Consider the following 15,112-nt stretch of genomic DNA (forward strand, 5'->3'; position numbering starts at 1 on the left):
ATGGTTAGATTCTCTCTTGTTGGAGATGGTCATTGCCTGGCACTTGTGTGGCACAAATGTTATTTGCCATTTATCAGCCCTAGCCTGGAAATTGTCCAGATCTTGCTGCATTTCTACATGGACTGCTTCAGTATTTGCAGAGTTGTGAATGATGCTGAACACTGTGCAATCATCAGCGAACATCCCCACTTCTGACCTTCTGATTGAAGGAAGGTCATTGATGAAGCAGCTGAAGATGGTTGGGCCTAGACACTACCCTGAGGAACTCCTGCAGTGATGTCCTGGAGCTCAGATGATTGACCTCCAACAACCACAACCATCTTCCTTTGCGCTAGGTATGACTTTAACCAGCAGAGAGTTTTGCCCCTGAGTCCCATTGACTCCAGTTTTGCTAGGATTCCTTGATGCCATACTCGGTCAAATGCTGCCTTGATGTCAAGGGCAGTCACTCTCACCTCACCTCTTGAGTTCAGCTCTTTTCCCCATGTTTGAACCAAGGCTGTAATGAGGTCAGGTGCTGAGTGGCCCTGTCGGAACCTAAACTGGGTATCACTGAGCAGGTTATTGCTAAGCAAGTGCTGCTTGATGGTATTGTTGATGACACCTTCCATCACTTTGCTAATGATTGAGAGTAGACTGATGGGGCGGTAATTGGCCGGGTTAGACTTGTCCTGCTTTTTGTGTACAGATGTCTGGAGAACCCGATGCCGAGATCCCAAACTCTCCTCTTAAACAGAAGGTCTGTCAAATTTAGTGCCAATTAGGCAATTAAATTTACAGTGACTGGCCTTCCATAGGATTCAGGACTCCGTCGAGGTCCCGCCCTTCAGGAGCTGCCAGCCAATCAGAGGCGGTGGCTGCTGTTGCAACTGCAGTGACCAGACACCAAGGAGTGGTGCTGGAACCAGGCTTAAGGTAGGTCATGGTGGGAGGAATCTTGCATGGGGGAGTTGTAGGGTCAGCAGCAAGGGCAGGGAATAAGTTACCTTGAACGAGCTACTGCCTCCCCCTCCACCCCAGCCAGAGCAGGGAAGCAGCCCGCACTGTGCTTTCCCTGCAGTGACAGGATCACATGACTATTTCTGGTGGGATGAGGCCCTTAATTGGGGGTTAATTGCCCAGTTAAGGACCTCAATTGACAGAGGGGCGGGAAGGCCGTCTGCCCCGGACTTAATTTCGGCGGAGGTGGGATGGTGGCGGCAACCCCCCTGCCACCATCTCCCCCAATTAAATGCTCTCCCTGCCTCCAAACTTGCTGCGAGGGAGAGCATAAAATTCCACCCTTGGTCTTTTCCTGAACGTCCCTCTTCCTTTTCTTTCTGCTCCATTATTCCCACTGGCAACACCCGCCCATTGCCATCACTTGATAACCTAGTTATGAGAACCCATTATCCAAATTTGCTAACCTAGATTTAAAAAAGGCTCATTCCCCAATAACTTACCAAACAAGCATGGTACAACAGGCTATCTTGCGCATGACCGGTGTCCGGAACAGATCTAGCACACCATGCTTATTCTTGGTGACCAACTGCTCGTTTTCCATATTTGACTTGAGAATCTGTGGAACGCACAGAATGATATGTCTCAACCTCAGTCCTAAGCATGTCCCTTTTGTTAAGGTATTCAACCACGTGATAGTTCCATGACTTAGTCCTATTTAAAATTTCATCTATCTGAAGTAATTATAGCAACTGAGGTGTTCTATAAAAAGTTTTGTTTTATTGAAAAGCGTGAGTGTTAAACCAAAGTCCATTGTAATGGACACCACCAAGGTGGAAGAGTGAAAGAGATGATAAAGTAAATCATAAACGAGTAGTCTTAAACCCCTTCAGATTGGAATAGCATGGAAAGACTGAGGGAGAGGATGAACAGAACAGGCTCGACCTGCTAAATGACCTACTTCTGTTTCTGCAGCTATGAGATGTAGATAAAGAGTTCCACAATGACGAAGCAGTGATAGAAAAACAAAGTCAAATTTTATACAATGAGTGCAGTTTTCAACATTACTGTGAATGAGTAAAGAAATTTCTTTTCATCTCTTTAATTCTTTTGTCAATTATCTTAAATTGGTGTCCTCTGCTTACCCACCAAAAGAGAGGAAAAGGTTGCAAAACTATCGTATTTCCAGGTTTAAAAAGGACAAGAGAGGAAAGTTCAGGAATGCAATGAGAATAACACTGATTAATTTGGAAAGGGAAGAGAGGTAAAAGGGAAAATGCTTCTCAGATTAATTACAGTTTTTCGTGTATCCTGCTAGGAGTGTGGCATAGAGGTTGGAGAACTTCCCCAAAGGAACAGTATTCCAGTCTTCAAAGTGTTTGGGTTTCATAGAAAACTAAGAGTTGTGGATGGAAAACAAATGTTTGCCATGAATGAGAAAACAAAGCTTCTTGGAGGAAGCTTAGTAATGAAGGAGATGGGATGCTAAAATTCGGCTCCGTAGCAGGCAAGGACTGTGTTGCCAGAGGCTGTGAAGGTCACCGTGGCAATGAACTTCAATGAATTTTGGTTCTTTCTAGGCTGGAGCTGGAGATATTTACCACATCTTGGCCATCCAGTGTTGCGAAAGGGAGGTCACGGAGCCTCTCTATTCAAAGTGAGCTAACTACATTTCATTCTGTCTTGCCAAAGAGAGCCTGCAGCTTTGCACGGATTCCAGGCTTCCCCACGGTGCAGGGTGCCTTTGACTGCAAGAAATTGCTTTGTGGGCGCCACATGTCAACACTGCCATATACTGGAACTGAAATCAATTCCACTCCCTCAAGATCCAGCTGGTGTGCAAATGCAGGCAAAGTATCTTGCAGGTCAGTGTCTGGTATCCTGGTAACAGTCATAGTGCCTTCACTCTTCAGCAGTCCTCTATGCCAGCTGCATTTGAGCAACCACGGCCAACCAAAGGATCACTCAACTGGGTGATAAGGCTATCTGCTGACAACATGGCTCATGATTCATATTCAGGATACGGGGTATGCCATTTAGAACCGAGATGAGGAGAAATTCCTTCACTCGGAGGGTGGTGAACCTGTGGAATTCTCTACAACAGAAGGCAGTGGAGGCCAAGTCATTAAATATATTCAAGAAGGAGATAGATATATTTCTTAATGCCAAAGGGATCAAGGGGTATGGGGAGAAAGCGGGAACAGGGTACTGAATTAGACAATCAGCCATGATCTTTTTTGAATGGCGAAGCAGGCCCGAAGAGCCGAATGGCCTAGTCCTGCTCCTGTTTTCTATGTTTCTATGATTCCGATGTGCAACCGATGCACACATTTACAGCATGCATACAGTAAAAGCAAAATGTGATAGATCAGACCATTGGCCTCCACTGCCTGGACTTCTCTGGACATGCCCCACAGTACTCAGCAGAGCCTGTCTCAAGAGTCACAGTGGTATGCAGCATGCTGCACAACTTTGTCATCATGAAGACAGCCCTTGCCATCTGCTATATGGAACGAAGCTGAGCAGCAGGACCATGATGAGGAGGAACAGGAATATTAGGAGAAAAATGAGAAAAAGGAAGGGAGGAGACTAACCTAGACAGTCCCTTTCTGTCGGTCTGTCCATGGAGAACTCATCCGAGCATGGTACCAGTGACTGCAGCCAAATTCTCCCTTCACCAACAGTCCCACACCTTACCTCCTCTCCGTCACTGATGATCACAGTGTTGATTTGGCCACCACCACAAAATAAAATTTCAAACCAAATTAAAAAAGTAAATTGTGCGATATTGCATACAAATGTAAACTAATCATTATTGTGCACTTCCTTAGTGCCTGTCTTTTACGGCAATATTAGGGAAGATGGCCTAAAATGTCTAATTTTGCTTTATAAAGCTCCTGTGAAACAACTTGGGACATTTTATCATGTTAAAGGTGCTATATAAATATTTATATTGTTGTGTTCCATATGCTTTTGTGCAGTGCTCCTGCGCTGTGCTACCCTGTCAGAAGGCTGCTTCAATTTCCTGGCTCCAGGTTGGAAGATACACATCTCTTTCTATTTATTACTCTGACACGCTAAGTTGTGGATTTTATGGGCCAGCTGAGGTGAGGTGGGGGGTGGGGGTCACCCACAGAATCATTGTAGGGGGCGGAGGGCCCGTCTGCATCCCGTCAACAAGTGATTTTGCGAGGGTGGGATAGGCCAAAGGTGGCCTTCCTGCCAGAGGCAATTTGAGGTCCTTAAATAGCCTATTAACGGCCACTGAAGCGCCTCTTCCCACCATCGCTGGAATCGAACCAGCGGCGGGGGGATGTCTCCACCATGTGAGGAGGACAAGACGCCCTCTCTACGGGATGGGGGGTGTGGTCCCTCCTCCATGGGCAAACTGTGGCCCACGGTGGTCCCCGGCCAGGAAACAGTGCACCTCCCAGGACCCCTCTCCCACTGGGCTTTATGACCACCCCTTAACCCCCCTCGCTGGGGCCTTCTAGACTGGCCCCGGCAATTCTGCTTCACTTACCTGAGGTCCGGCATTCCAGCTCTGGACCTGGGTCCAAGGCCTCTGCAATACTGGCAGTGGCCCTGCTCCCAGCTCTTGAAGACAGGATCCCCATCTTTAAAGGGATGGGAATCTCGGTGTGGGAGGCACCTGCAAAACACCAGAAGATCGCTCCGGGTTGCGATGGGGTGGGGGGCACAAAAAGGCCGAGGTGGTGTTTCCCTCATCGTTTCGGCCCAGCACCGGCAGTCCTAAGTGTGATATCTTCAGAGAGGAGCCGAGGAACATCATTCGATTACCTTCACCGTGTAATGAGCAAAAGCACCAATTCCATGGTGTACCAAGGTGGGGGGTGGTTGGAGGGTGGCAGGGATGGTGGTGGTAGTGGTGGGTGAGGTTAAGTGTAAAACATTGTTTTTAATATCATCACTTACAGTGGTGGTGAGCATTTCCCCTTCTGCCTCCTTGCCATTCATTTTTGCCACCCTCCTGAGCTGTTTCAAAGCTACATCAGCCTTATCATTTAGAATGAGCCAACGTGCAGACTCCGGGAACCACCTGTGAGAAGGGTCACAAATACTTAATATTATCACCTCAACAGTTTAAAATTCTCGTAGATAATTCAGCAGAACACTATAGCACTGGAGCTGCATTAATTGTTAATTAAATTTCATTATGATAATGAGATAGGATAGAAGCTAAGTACTATTTCACTCTACAGCACTTCCACAGTTTTCCCAATTCTCTTCCTTCTCCCAGACTCTACTCAAGTTGACGGATAATTCTCCAGTGTAGTCGTACAGGTGTCAGAAGCCTCCTATAGACTCTCACAAGTAATTAGTTTTCATGTGTTAGCACTAAGAGGAATGCTTGTTATGCGGCCATCCCACCGAGGTCCAGTTCTAATCTTGCTTGACACATACATTCATGAATGCTCTTGCATGGATCAGGGAAGGTGACCAGCACTAAGGACCACTTGAAGTTCAGAATTTCTGGTCTGTATGATTTTACTGCTGTACAAGATTCTGCTAACTCGGCTATCAGGAGAGTCCAACGTCCTCTCCTATTGCACAAAAAGTCAGATAAGTAACTTTTTCGTTTAGAGTTTAACTTCAATACTCCAGTTTAATCGTAAATAGTTATAATGACATTTATATTCTGCAGAGTTCCACAGTTGAATAACTTTACTGTATCCAAGGTCATTCATTTAAATATAGCGCTGTGACAAAATAGGCAAAGTATCTCAGTACCAGAGGGCTGAGCTTTGATGGCTGAATGGCCTTTTCTTATCTCTAATCTTCCTTTATATCTTTTGACTCCAGTCCTGTGGGACCAGGGGATATCATACTTGTAAATGGTAGTTGGTCAGCTTTGAAGAGTGTAGCGTGTCACATCAGATTGATATGCTGGAGTTTTCACTTAGTTAGGTACAGGGTGGTCAGTAAAAATTCAGGGTTGTTCATCTTGGAGGTTTTGTCTGAATATTCAACAGATTCATTAAGGTCCATGACAATACATATTCTACTTACCCAGTTGTACGGAGTGGGTTCAGTGAACTAAATGACCTTTCTCACTCCATGTTTCACAAGTATCCTGCCTAGTCTTGACAAAGACCTTGAAAACTATCAGCCCATTTCCTTCTCCAAAGTCCTTGAATATACTGTCGCTTTCCAAATCTCATCTTTCCCAGAACACCAGTTTTGAATCCACTAATCGGGTTTCTGCCCCAGACACAGTACTGACATCCTATGTGGCTATGACAAAGGTAAACCATTCTTCCTCGTCCGTCTCAACCTGTCTGCATCCTTTGACATGGTTGACTACATCATCCTCCTCGAATGCCTCTCCACTGTCGTTCAGCTGTCTGAAACTGCAATAACCTGGTTCCAATGTTCCATCCAGTCTTAGCCATAGAATCACCTGCAATGGTTTCTCTTTTTGCTCCCATAGTGTTCTGGTGTCCCCCTTGTATCTATCCTTCGTTCCCTCCTATTTCTCATCTACATGCAGCTCCTTGGCGGTATCGTCTGAAAACACATCCGTTTCTGCATGTAGACTGACGGCACCCAGCTCTACCTCACCACCACCTCTGTCAACCCCTCCACTGTCTCTAAATTGTCTAACTGCTGTCTGACATCTATTACTGGATGAGTAGAAATTTACTCCAGCTAAATGTTGGGAAGACGGAATCCATTGTCTTCCGTTTCTGCCACAAATTCCTTTCCATAGTTAACGAGTACATTCTTCTTCCTGGAAACTGTCTGAGGCCGATCCCAGCTGGTCGCAACCTTGATGTCATCCTTGACCCTGAGATAAGCTTCGGACCACCATATCCATGCCATCACCAAGGCACTATTTCCACCTCCTTAATATTGTCAACTCCTCTCATGCCTCAGCTCATCTGCCAGTGGAACCCTCAGCCATGCCTTTGTTACTTCTACACTTGACTATTCTAATGTACTCCTGGCCAGCATCCCATATCCTATCTTCCACAAACTTGAGGTCATTCTGTGTCCTAACTTGCACCAAATCCTGTTCACCTATCTAACCTGTGTTCACTGACCTACACTGACCTAATCAACACTTCAATTTTAAAAGTCTCATCCTTGTTTTCAAATCTCTCCATTGCCTTGTTCCTTCCTATATCTTTAACCTCCTGCAGCCCTACATCCCTACGAGAACTCTGCATTTCTCCAATTGACCTGTTGAACATCCTTGATTTTAATCACTCCTCCATTGGTGGCTGTGCCTTCAGATGCCTGTGTGCTAAGTTCATGAATTTTCTCCCTAAACCTCTCTGCCTCACTACCTCTCCTCCTTTAAGGTGCTCCTGAAAACCTGCCTCTTTGATCAAGGTATCCTAATATCTCATTATGTGGTTCGATATCAAATTTTGTTTGATAACGTTCCTTTGAAGAACCTTGGGACGTTTTACTATATTGCAAATGCTACATTAATTCAAGTTGCTGTTGCTTGAGATGAGTGCTATCTATCCCTGGGAATTCATGTAGTCTCTTTAAGACTTGCATGTCACCTATAAAGATATAAAGAAGTCCATTATTTTATTTTGCCTGCAAAGGGAATCCTCAGAATAAGTATTCATTCAGAATCTTTAATATTTTATGTTGATATACATTTTTCAAGCCTATTTTGTCTTTTATGGGTTTCACCTCTTTAACTGTTCTCTTCCTATTCTCCATTGCTTAAAAGGATACGGAGCCAAGGCAGGCAGATGGAGTTAAGATTCAGATCAGCAATGATCTCATTGAATGGCGGAACAGGCTAGAAAGCTGAATGACATTTTAATGTTCCATGTTTTTTTTCCTAGGTTTATCTTTGCCCCTCTCCTTTCTCCTTGCACAATCTAGAGAAGCCATTTATCTTCTTTATCTCACTTTTAATTTGTTTATTAATCCAGTTTGGGTCACATCTGCTTATTCTGAGCTTATTAGTTTTGGGAAAGTATTTATTGTTCATGTTCAGCATTATAATTCTAAACAGGATTCCAAGTTTCTTCCACTGATGTGTTATGGAACAACCTCTCCAATTTATTTGCTATTTTTTTTCTTCATTTCCATGAATTTAGCCCTTTTAAAGTCATGTACCTGTCTCCTGGTCTTTACGACTTCCAATTGTTGTGCGTTTTCTGGGTCATTTACAGATACAAGATAAGTATTGTTGCTCATAACCTCCTTGGCATTCTGGGTCAACTCTGACTCCAAACCACCTGAAATGTCCAATTTTATGTTTGGTTAATAGAAATCTCCCATTAAAATAATTTTTCTGTTTCGCATAGCCTTCTCATCTCTCCATAGAGCAAATTGTCCTCTTTCTTATGCTGACCTGGTAGTCTACAGTATACGTCTAATGTTAACTGATTTTTTCTTTAACATTACAGATGTTTCACTGGAAAAGTTCACTGCCTTCCATGGAGTCGACTTATTTTACCTCCCTGTAACCCTGACAATGTTCCTTGTAATGTCTCTTTTTCCGGACTTCATAACATGTCCCTCCACTTCCTGTCCTTTTCCTTCTGGAAGGATTCCCAGTTATTTATGAAGATTGCATTATTGTACTCACTCTATCCTACCAGTTGTTCACTTTACCTATTCAATATTTCTGATGAACTCTCCTCCTTTCCCAAATGAGGTAGACGAAAGAGCATTATTTTTCACGTTCTATCTTTTGAATTTTAAGAAAATTATCAGGCGTGATTTTTAAGGCCTTTATGTTATTGTTCTTTGCATCATTTACTTATTTATCTCTTCCAGTATCCCTTTTAACCTTTCCCTAATATGTACTGACAGATGATTTATGATACAATCTGTAAAACAGACCAATAGTGTTTGACTTTACCAAGAATAAAAGAAGGAAATGTAAAATGGAGCAGAGACTGTGAACTGAAGCCAACGCCAGTCTTGGATTCCGTATGCCACACCAGCTAGGAGTTGTTGACCAAAGCTGGAAAGATAACTGCTAATCAATGAAACAGAAGTTCGAAATCTTGTTGGGATCCATTCAACCTCTGGAGAAAATAGAAACAGATTGAAGATACTAAATTAATCAGAACAGGTTCTGCCGTTACTGAATTGGCAAATTGTGAAGCACATTGGAGCCCGTGTACTTTTAAAGGAAAGTTGAATGGGTGCTACAGTGTGAATAAGAACACCATAACACATGGTTAATATAAGTTTGCTTCTGAAGGCGCCGGTTCATGCTTGTATAGAATTCATGAGTGTTGGTCACCCATATGATCAGATGTACACTTAGGGAGTTAATTTTGGCAAGCTGTTTGATGCGGGGGGGGGGATGTCATTAATCAAGATTATTGGCTGTTTGACTGAGGAGGGGTTTTTGTTTTACACTAACATTTTTCAGTTGTGAACTCAGGTTCAGGCTGATAAGGTTTAATTCACAAGCCTTATCTGATGTCCACAAGAAACTATTTCCACTAATTGGGAAGTCTAGGCATAGTCTAAAAACTAGAGCCAGGCCTTTTGGAACTCTGTTCTGCAAACAGCACCTGATGCTTGGTCAGTTGTTAGTTTTAAATCTGGGATTGATACATTTTTGTTAACCAAATATATTAAGGGATATGGAGCAAAGACTGGTAAATGGAGTTAGTTCATGGATCAACTGCAATCTCATTGAATATCTGAACAAGCTCGAGGGGCTAAATAGACTTCTGTTGTTCCTATTTTCCAATGTTGGACCAATGAGGGTTGATTCACAAAGAGGCACTCTTCTCCTTTCTGTTTTTAACAGAGGGAAATGCTGGGCCACTGTAAAAGAAGTTGGTTAAATTTGTAAATAACTATTGAATGTGTTGTTACATATCTGTGGCTATAGCTTATTTGCATACATATGTTGTTTCAGGCTTCCATAGGGCATATATACAAGAAGGTGCTTGCATACTTACATATATAGCATAGGCTGTCTGCTAACTATCGACTCTTGGAAGGGCCATAGTCCGATTAATTTAAAATTTCACTGACCAAGTCTTCAAGAAAGGGATCATTGATCAAGGCTGCTCCCCCACTTCTTGTGGAGAGGGCATGACAACAAAGACCCACATGCTCAAGGGCATTTAGTGAGGCCTCCTGAGAGAGACATAGAGAAGTATGGCACAGGCAGCTTGCTTAAAGAATGAAGCCAACGATAATCCTTGATCTGATTCAGTACTTAGTATATTGAGCCTGCTACCTGGCGAGAGTGGCATAGCTATTGTTATTATCTTGTTATTATTTGTGAGGTAGGGTGAATATTACATATTTGAAGTCATCCTTAGAGAGTTTGGGTACCTGTGGTAACTCTTGCCTATGAGACAACTACAAAATGTATAACATATTTCACTTACTGAGGGAGAAAGCGTTGAGTATGATCCCTGATACTGCCACTCCAGAGAGAAACCTCCAGAAGCAGAACAAGGGGTAGGAGGAAGAGAAAGCCCCGCATGTTCCAGAGACTGCCAACTGGAAGTAGGACCATAGCAGGAGAGTCCGCCGCCCGTACCTAACAATAATAAACACAGGGTAAACATTAAGGAAAAGAAACCCTTACTATTACATGTTTAACAATGTTTCATAACAATATTGGTAAATGATTCACCTGTCTCTAGTGACATGGTTTATGTTTGGGGCATGTTCTGTTCAGTGTTTAATTGGTGTTGTACAGAACCTTTACAGCTTATAGAGATTTAAATACCAGCTATCAGCCCACTGTGAAACAACACTGAACTGTCTCAGCAGTAGTAGGAAAGGATTTTTTATTAAAACCTTCCCTCTGCCCCATTTCCTCTCCTAAAGGAGTTGACTCCATGCTGGGCTCCAGCTTCCACTGAAAATAATCTAGCACTTTATTTAAGTGGCCATTCTTTTACGTAACATCAGGCAGTGAACATAGGCAGGATATTTTGCCATATTTCACCCACACCTGACTCTGTTCTCAATCAACATTCATGCACACACTTCTTTCCAGCAAAGGTAACTGGACAGCAATCTGGTGTAAGAACCTTAGCTGATGTTTCTCATTCCCAGGCCATTCTCTGACCAGCTGTAGTGCCTCTACTGCCACCAAAGCTGTCAACAGCTGACACAGCTTAGACTGGCATTACTGACCTGTATGACAGCATTTAGTGCATTTAGCCACTGAGACCCCAGTCTTCACCATTAGCAACCCACGAGAGAAGGGAGCACATACAGAATGCCAACCATTCTTTCGATTGAATATACCACACTAGTCAAACTCCACTGACAAGGCTGTTCTGATCACTTAGTGAACATTGCCAGGGTAGCATCACATGGAACAGAAGGCTCCATGGCTTGATTCCCAGAGTGATTGGGTTACTTGATTATCAACCATTCATAGAAGACAAAGAGATCAATATGAGATGCTAGCAGATGGTCAGTGCCTGTTCAACCAGAGCGTAGGCCTTAGTAAGAGGATGAGAACAAATTGTAATGAAACCAAAGCATGAGACACTAGAGAATCAATTTGTGGTAGCTGAATGGCCTTACCTCCCAGTTACCACCCAGAGCTCCTTTACACTTGCAAATTGGGTCCATTGCCACTATTTCCATCTACCAATTTTAACCAGGGAATTCTTAAAATTGGTCGTAGTTACATTCTCATGTCATATCAGATTGCCTGTCACCAACAGGGCTATGTCTGATCACTTACTCAGTTTCCTTATCATCCACATTGCTTTACCTTCATTAAACCCCATCACTCGGATGTCAAGCAGGCAGTGTGGGATGATTAATGCCCTTGTGGCAGAGGCAAGGACCATGGAGAGATGCACAAGGAAAGCTGAGGACAATCTCATACATACCCAGTTTCTGCCATCATGATGTCCGTTCCAAATGAACTCAACAAAGATTCACCTCACTGTATTTCGTGTGTCGCCTCTTCCCTATCGCCCTCCCACGCCTTGTGGCCAGGCACATGAACAAAGCTGAGACGGTGCCAATGCGCAGCCTGCCCCTGCACCGGCAGCCCATTGAGAGAGCATGTGTGAGCATAGCATCTGACAGGGCAGCAGGAAAAGCATCAGAGACTCTCAACACTGAAAGTGACCTGCATTTATTTAAATGTTCACAATTCCCAACAGCAAGACCAAGTTGCACACACCCATAAAACCCCAAGTGCTTCTCGGTGCTCTTCTTCATGCGGTTCTGTGAACTTCTATGAAGTGCTCCCCCATGCTGGCAGCTGAGGTGGAGCCAGATTGCTAATGCTCTGCCACGTGGCCTGGGATGACCTTGAGAAGGCACCATTGCTGCATCGAACTCATGGCCAAGCCGAGGGTATGCAGGCCTGTGCGCATCGCTGGGATCTGACTCTCCAAGAGGATTGCCAACCTCTCATTGGAGGAAACCATGCACATGCACTCCTGAGACATGGCAACACTCATGGCATGGATAGACTTCATCTGCGCATGTCTGCACATTGCCTCTAGCAGTTCTGGCAAACATTCCCTTACCTCCCTGTGCAACACCAACATGTTCTGTGCTACAAACATCAGAGGCTCGTCGTCAGCCAGGGGCTCAGCATGGGCCAGGCCTCCCTCAGTTCTCCAACTGTCAGTGGTCTCGCCAGTCACAGCCTCTGTCAGCTGCTTGGATGCATGTGTAGTGCTCTCACCCACTTGTGACCCTACATCTAAGCACAGGCACATACCCACTAAGGTGCGAGTATTTACACTGGTGGAAGGTGCAGGAGAACAGTGTGATGGTGCACTCTCTGAGGATTCTTTCCCCTCATCCTCAGAGGACGACGGCATTTCAGCAGTGCCAGCAGACAATCTTCCCTCCGAACCTGCATGAAAAAACACAAATATTTAGTGGTTCTGCTGCCTGGTTCTCTAGAAGGTCGGTGGTCATTACATGAACACAGTGCCTCCTCACTCTCTTGGGTGGGCACTCCAGCCTCTCTCTGTCAGCTGTGGATGGGCTGCCCTGGTAGCCTGGTAGTTCTAGGACCACCTCCTCTGCTAGGGTCAGTTCTTAGATGTCCGGGATCCCACCTCCAGTCTTCGCTTTTTCCCTCGTGTTGTAGGCCATTTTCCTGATCTTCCCATGGAGGTCAGAAGGACACTTGTTTGGCAGACTGATGGGGGCTCCTGAATGCCTCCTCCTCATGTCCGCTCTCAAGGTATGCGCAGGGGGAAAGCTAGGACAGACGCTGGCTGTCTTGGAGATGCAGTTATGCATCTGACGTGATCTGCTGTTGCCTCAACCTCTTGCCTCCCTCTTTGCAGCCACTCCCTGACCATGTCACGTACCCTCCTGTGTGACCACATGCACGCCCTAAAGTTGAGATGGGTATGGAGGACTCACCTTGGTGGAGCGAAGGGGGTCATTGACCCTCTTATGGCATTGGACCCATTTTCGGAAGATGACCTCCTCTGCGATTTCCATCCAGGCTTGCTTAGTGAGGTAGGAGGATCTATTTCTGCCATCTCTTGGGAAGACGAACTCCCGCCTTTCCCTTTTAGCCTGGAGGAGAATCTTCAGGGACTGTTCACTGAACTGCGGGGCCACCCAGGGTCTTCTGCCTGACATGGTCCCTCTTGACTTCTGGTCAGCTCGTGGCCTTATGAGGCCTTAGTCAACAGTCACTCAGTGAAGCAGCAGTTTAAACAGGACTGGCAATGCTTTAAATATGGCGCTATGGCGCCAAGACCTGCATTCGTCTCCGCTGACGACATAATCGTGTCTTGTTGCCTATGCTCGTCCACCAGTGGAACAGGCCGCGCGCCTCCTACATTCAGATGGGCTACCTGACTGAGGTCAGCTGGCCGTACAAGTGACAAGCGGTGATGCCACCCTCATTCAGTCCAGCGGCCGGGATAAAATTCAGCCCGCTGTTTCAGACCCTGCCATAAGTTCAGTCACCTTCCCACTGACTCTATCCCCTTTCACAGTCTTGTGAAGCCTTGGCACCTTGTTCAACCCAGAGCAGCACTTCAAATCCCGCATCCTCTCCGTCACCAAGACCGCTTACTTCTCCCTCTTCAGTTTTGCATGCCTTTGTCCTATCTTCCCTCCTTATCCACACTGCTGTCATTCCACACTTAGTTTCTCCAGTTATCTCCTTGTCCACCTGTCATCCTTCACCATAATTTTATTCATAGCATGTATTCTGTCCCGCTATAAGTCTTATTCCCCCATCACTTTACTTGACTTACATTAGCTCTCTGTCATCCAATGCAGTGAATTTCTGTCCTTGTCTTCAAATTTCTTCAAGGCTTCATCTCAAACTATCTCTGCAACTTCCTTCAGTAGGAATTCCTTTCCTGTACCCTTTGGCCCTCCCACTCTGGCCTTTTCTACATTCCAGCTGCCACCACCCCCACCCTTTCCCTTTGATCTGTTGAGCCCCTCTGATTCTTCTATCTGGAATTCACTCTTTTAACCCCTTTGCCTCTGTACTTTGGGTATGTTATGCATTTGTAATACTGAGGATGTGAGTTTGATGTCATAGTAAAAGATCCACCAGGAAATAGTGATCATAATACCATTGAATTTCATGTTAAGTTTGAAAGTGACACATTTCAATCACAAACAAGAATCTTAAACTTAAACAAAGCCAATTACGAAGGTATGAGGGGAGAACTGGCTAAGGTTAATTGGGTAAATAGACTGGATGGTATGGCGGTAAATGAACAGTGGGAACCATTTAAAGAAACAATTCAAAGCGTTCGACAAAAGTACATTCTGTTCAAAAACAAAAACTCATCAAGAAAGACCCATCTGTGGCTCACTCAGGAAGTTAAGAAGAGTATTAGACTAAAAGAAGAAGCTTACTATGTTGCAAAAAATAGTAGCACGTATGAGGATTGAGAGTGTTTTAGAAACCAGCAAAGGGCCACCAAAAAGTTGATAAAAAGAGAAAAAATAGAATGAGAGTAAACTAGCCAGAAATATAAAAACAGATTTTAAGAGCTTTTATAAGTACATAAAAAGGAAGAGAGTGGCTAAAATAGGCATTGGGCCCTTCGAGGCAGAGACAGGAGAAATCATCATGGGGAATGAGGAAATGGCAGAGGCATTGAACAAATATTTTGTATCTGTCTTCACAGTAGAAGACACAAATTCCATACCAGAAATAGGCAGTAACCTAGGGGCTAAAAAGAGTGAGGACATTAAGGATATTGATATCAGCTGAGAA

General features: G+C 44.5%; 2 protein-coding genes across 2 annotated transcripts in view; one reads left to right on the forward strand and one right to left on the reverse strand.

The window, feature by feature from the left end:
* Positions 1-15,112, forward strand: part of tm7sf2 (transmembrane 7 superfamily member 2) — a 558,775-nt gene that overhangs the window by 175,025 nt on the left and 368,638 nt on the right. The gene's annotated exons all lie outside the window — the stretch shown is intronic.
* The window catches only part of LOC137355901 (solute carrier family 22 member 6-A-like), a 47,133-nt gene that overhangs the window by 17,702 nt on the left and 14,319 nt on the right, over positions 1-15,112 (reverse strand). The window contains exons 3-6 of the mRNA XM_068021516.1: positions 10,299-10,453; positions 8,798-8,966; positions 4,876-4,999; positions 1,443-1,558 (exon numbers count right to left, since the gene is read on the reverse strand). Coding sequence (XP_067877617.1) covers positions 1,443-1,558; positions 4,876-4,999; positions 8,798-8,966; positions 10,299-10,453 — 564 coding nt within the window. The remainder of the gene's footprint in view (positions 1-1,442; positions 1,559-4,875; positions 5,000-8,797; positions 8,967-10,298; positions 10,454-15,112) is intronic.

Source organism: Heterodontus francisci, chromosome 44 (assembly GCF_036365525.1).
Source record: "Heterodontus francisci isolate sHetFra1 chromosome 44, sHetFra1.hap1, whole genome shotgun sequence".
Classification (NCBI taxonomy): domain Eukaryota; kingdom Metazoa; phylum Chordata; class Chondrichthyes; order Heterodontiformes; family Heterodontidae; genus Heterodontus; species Heterodontus francisci.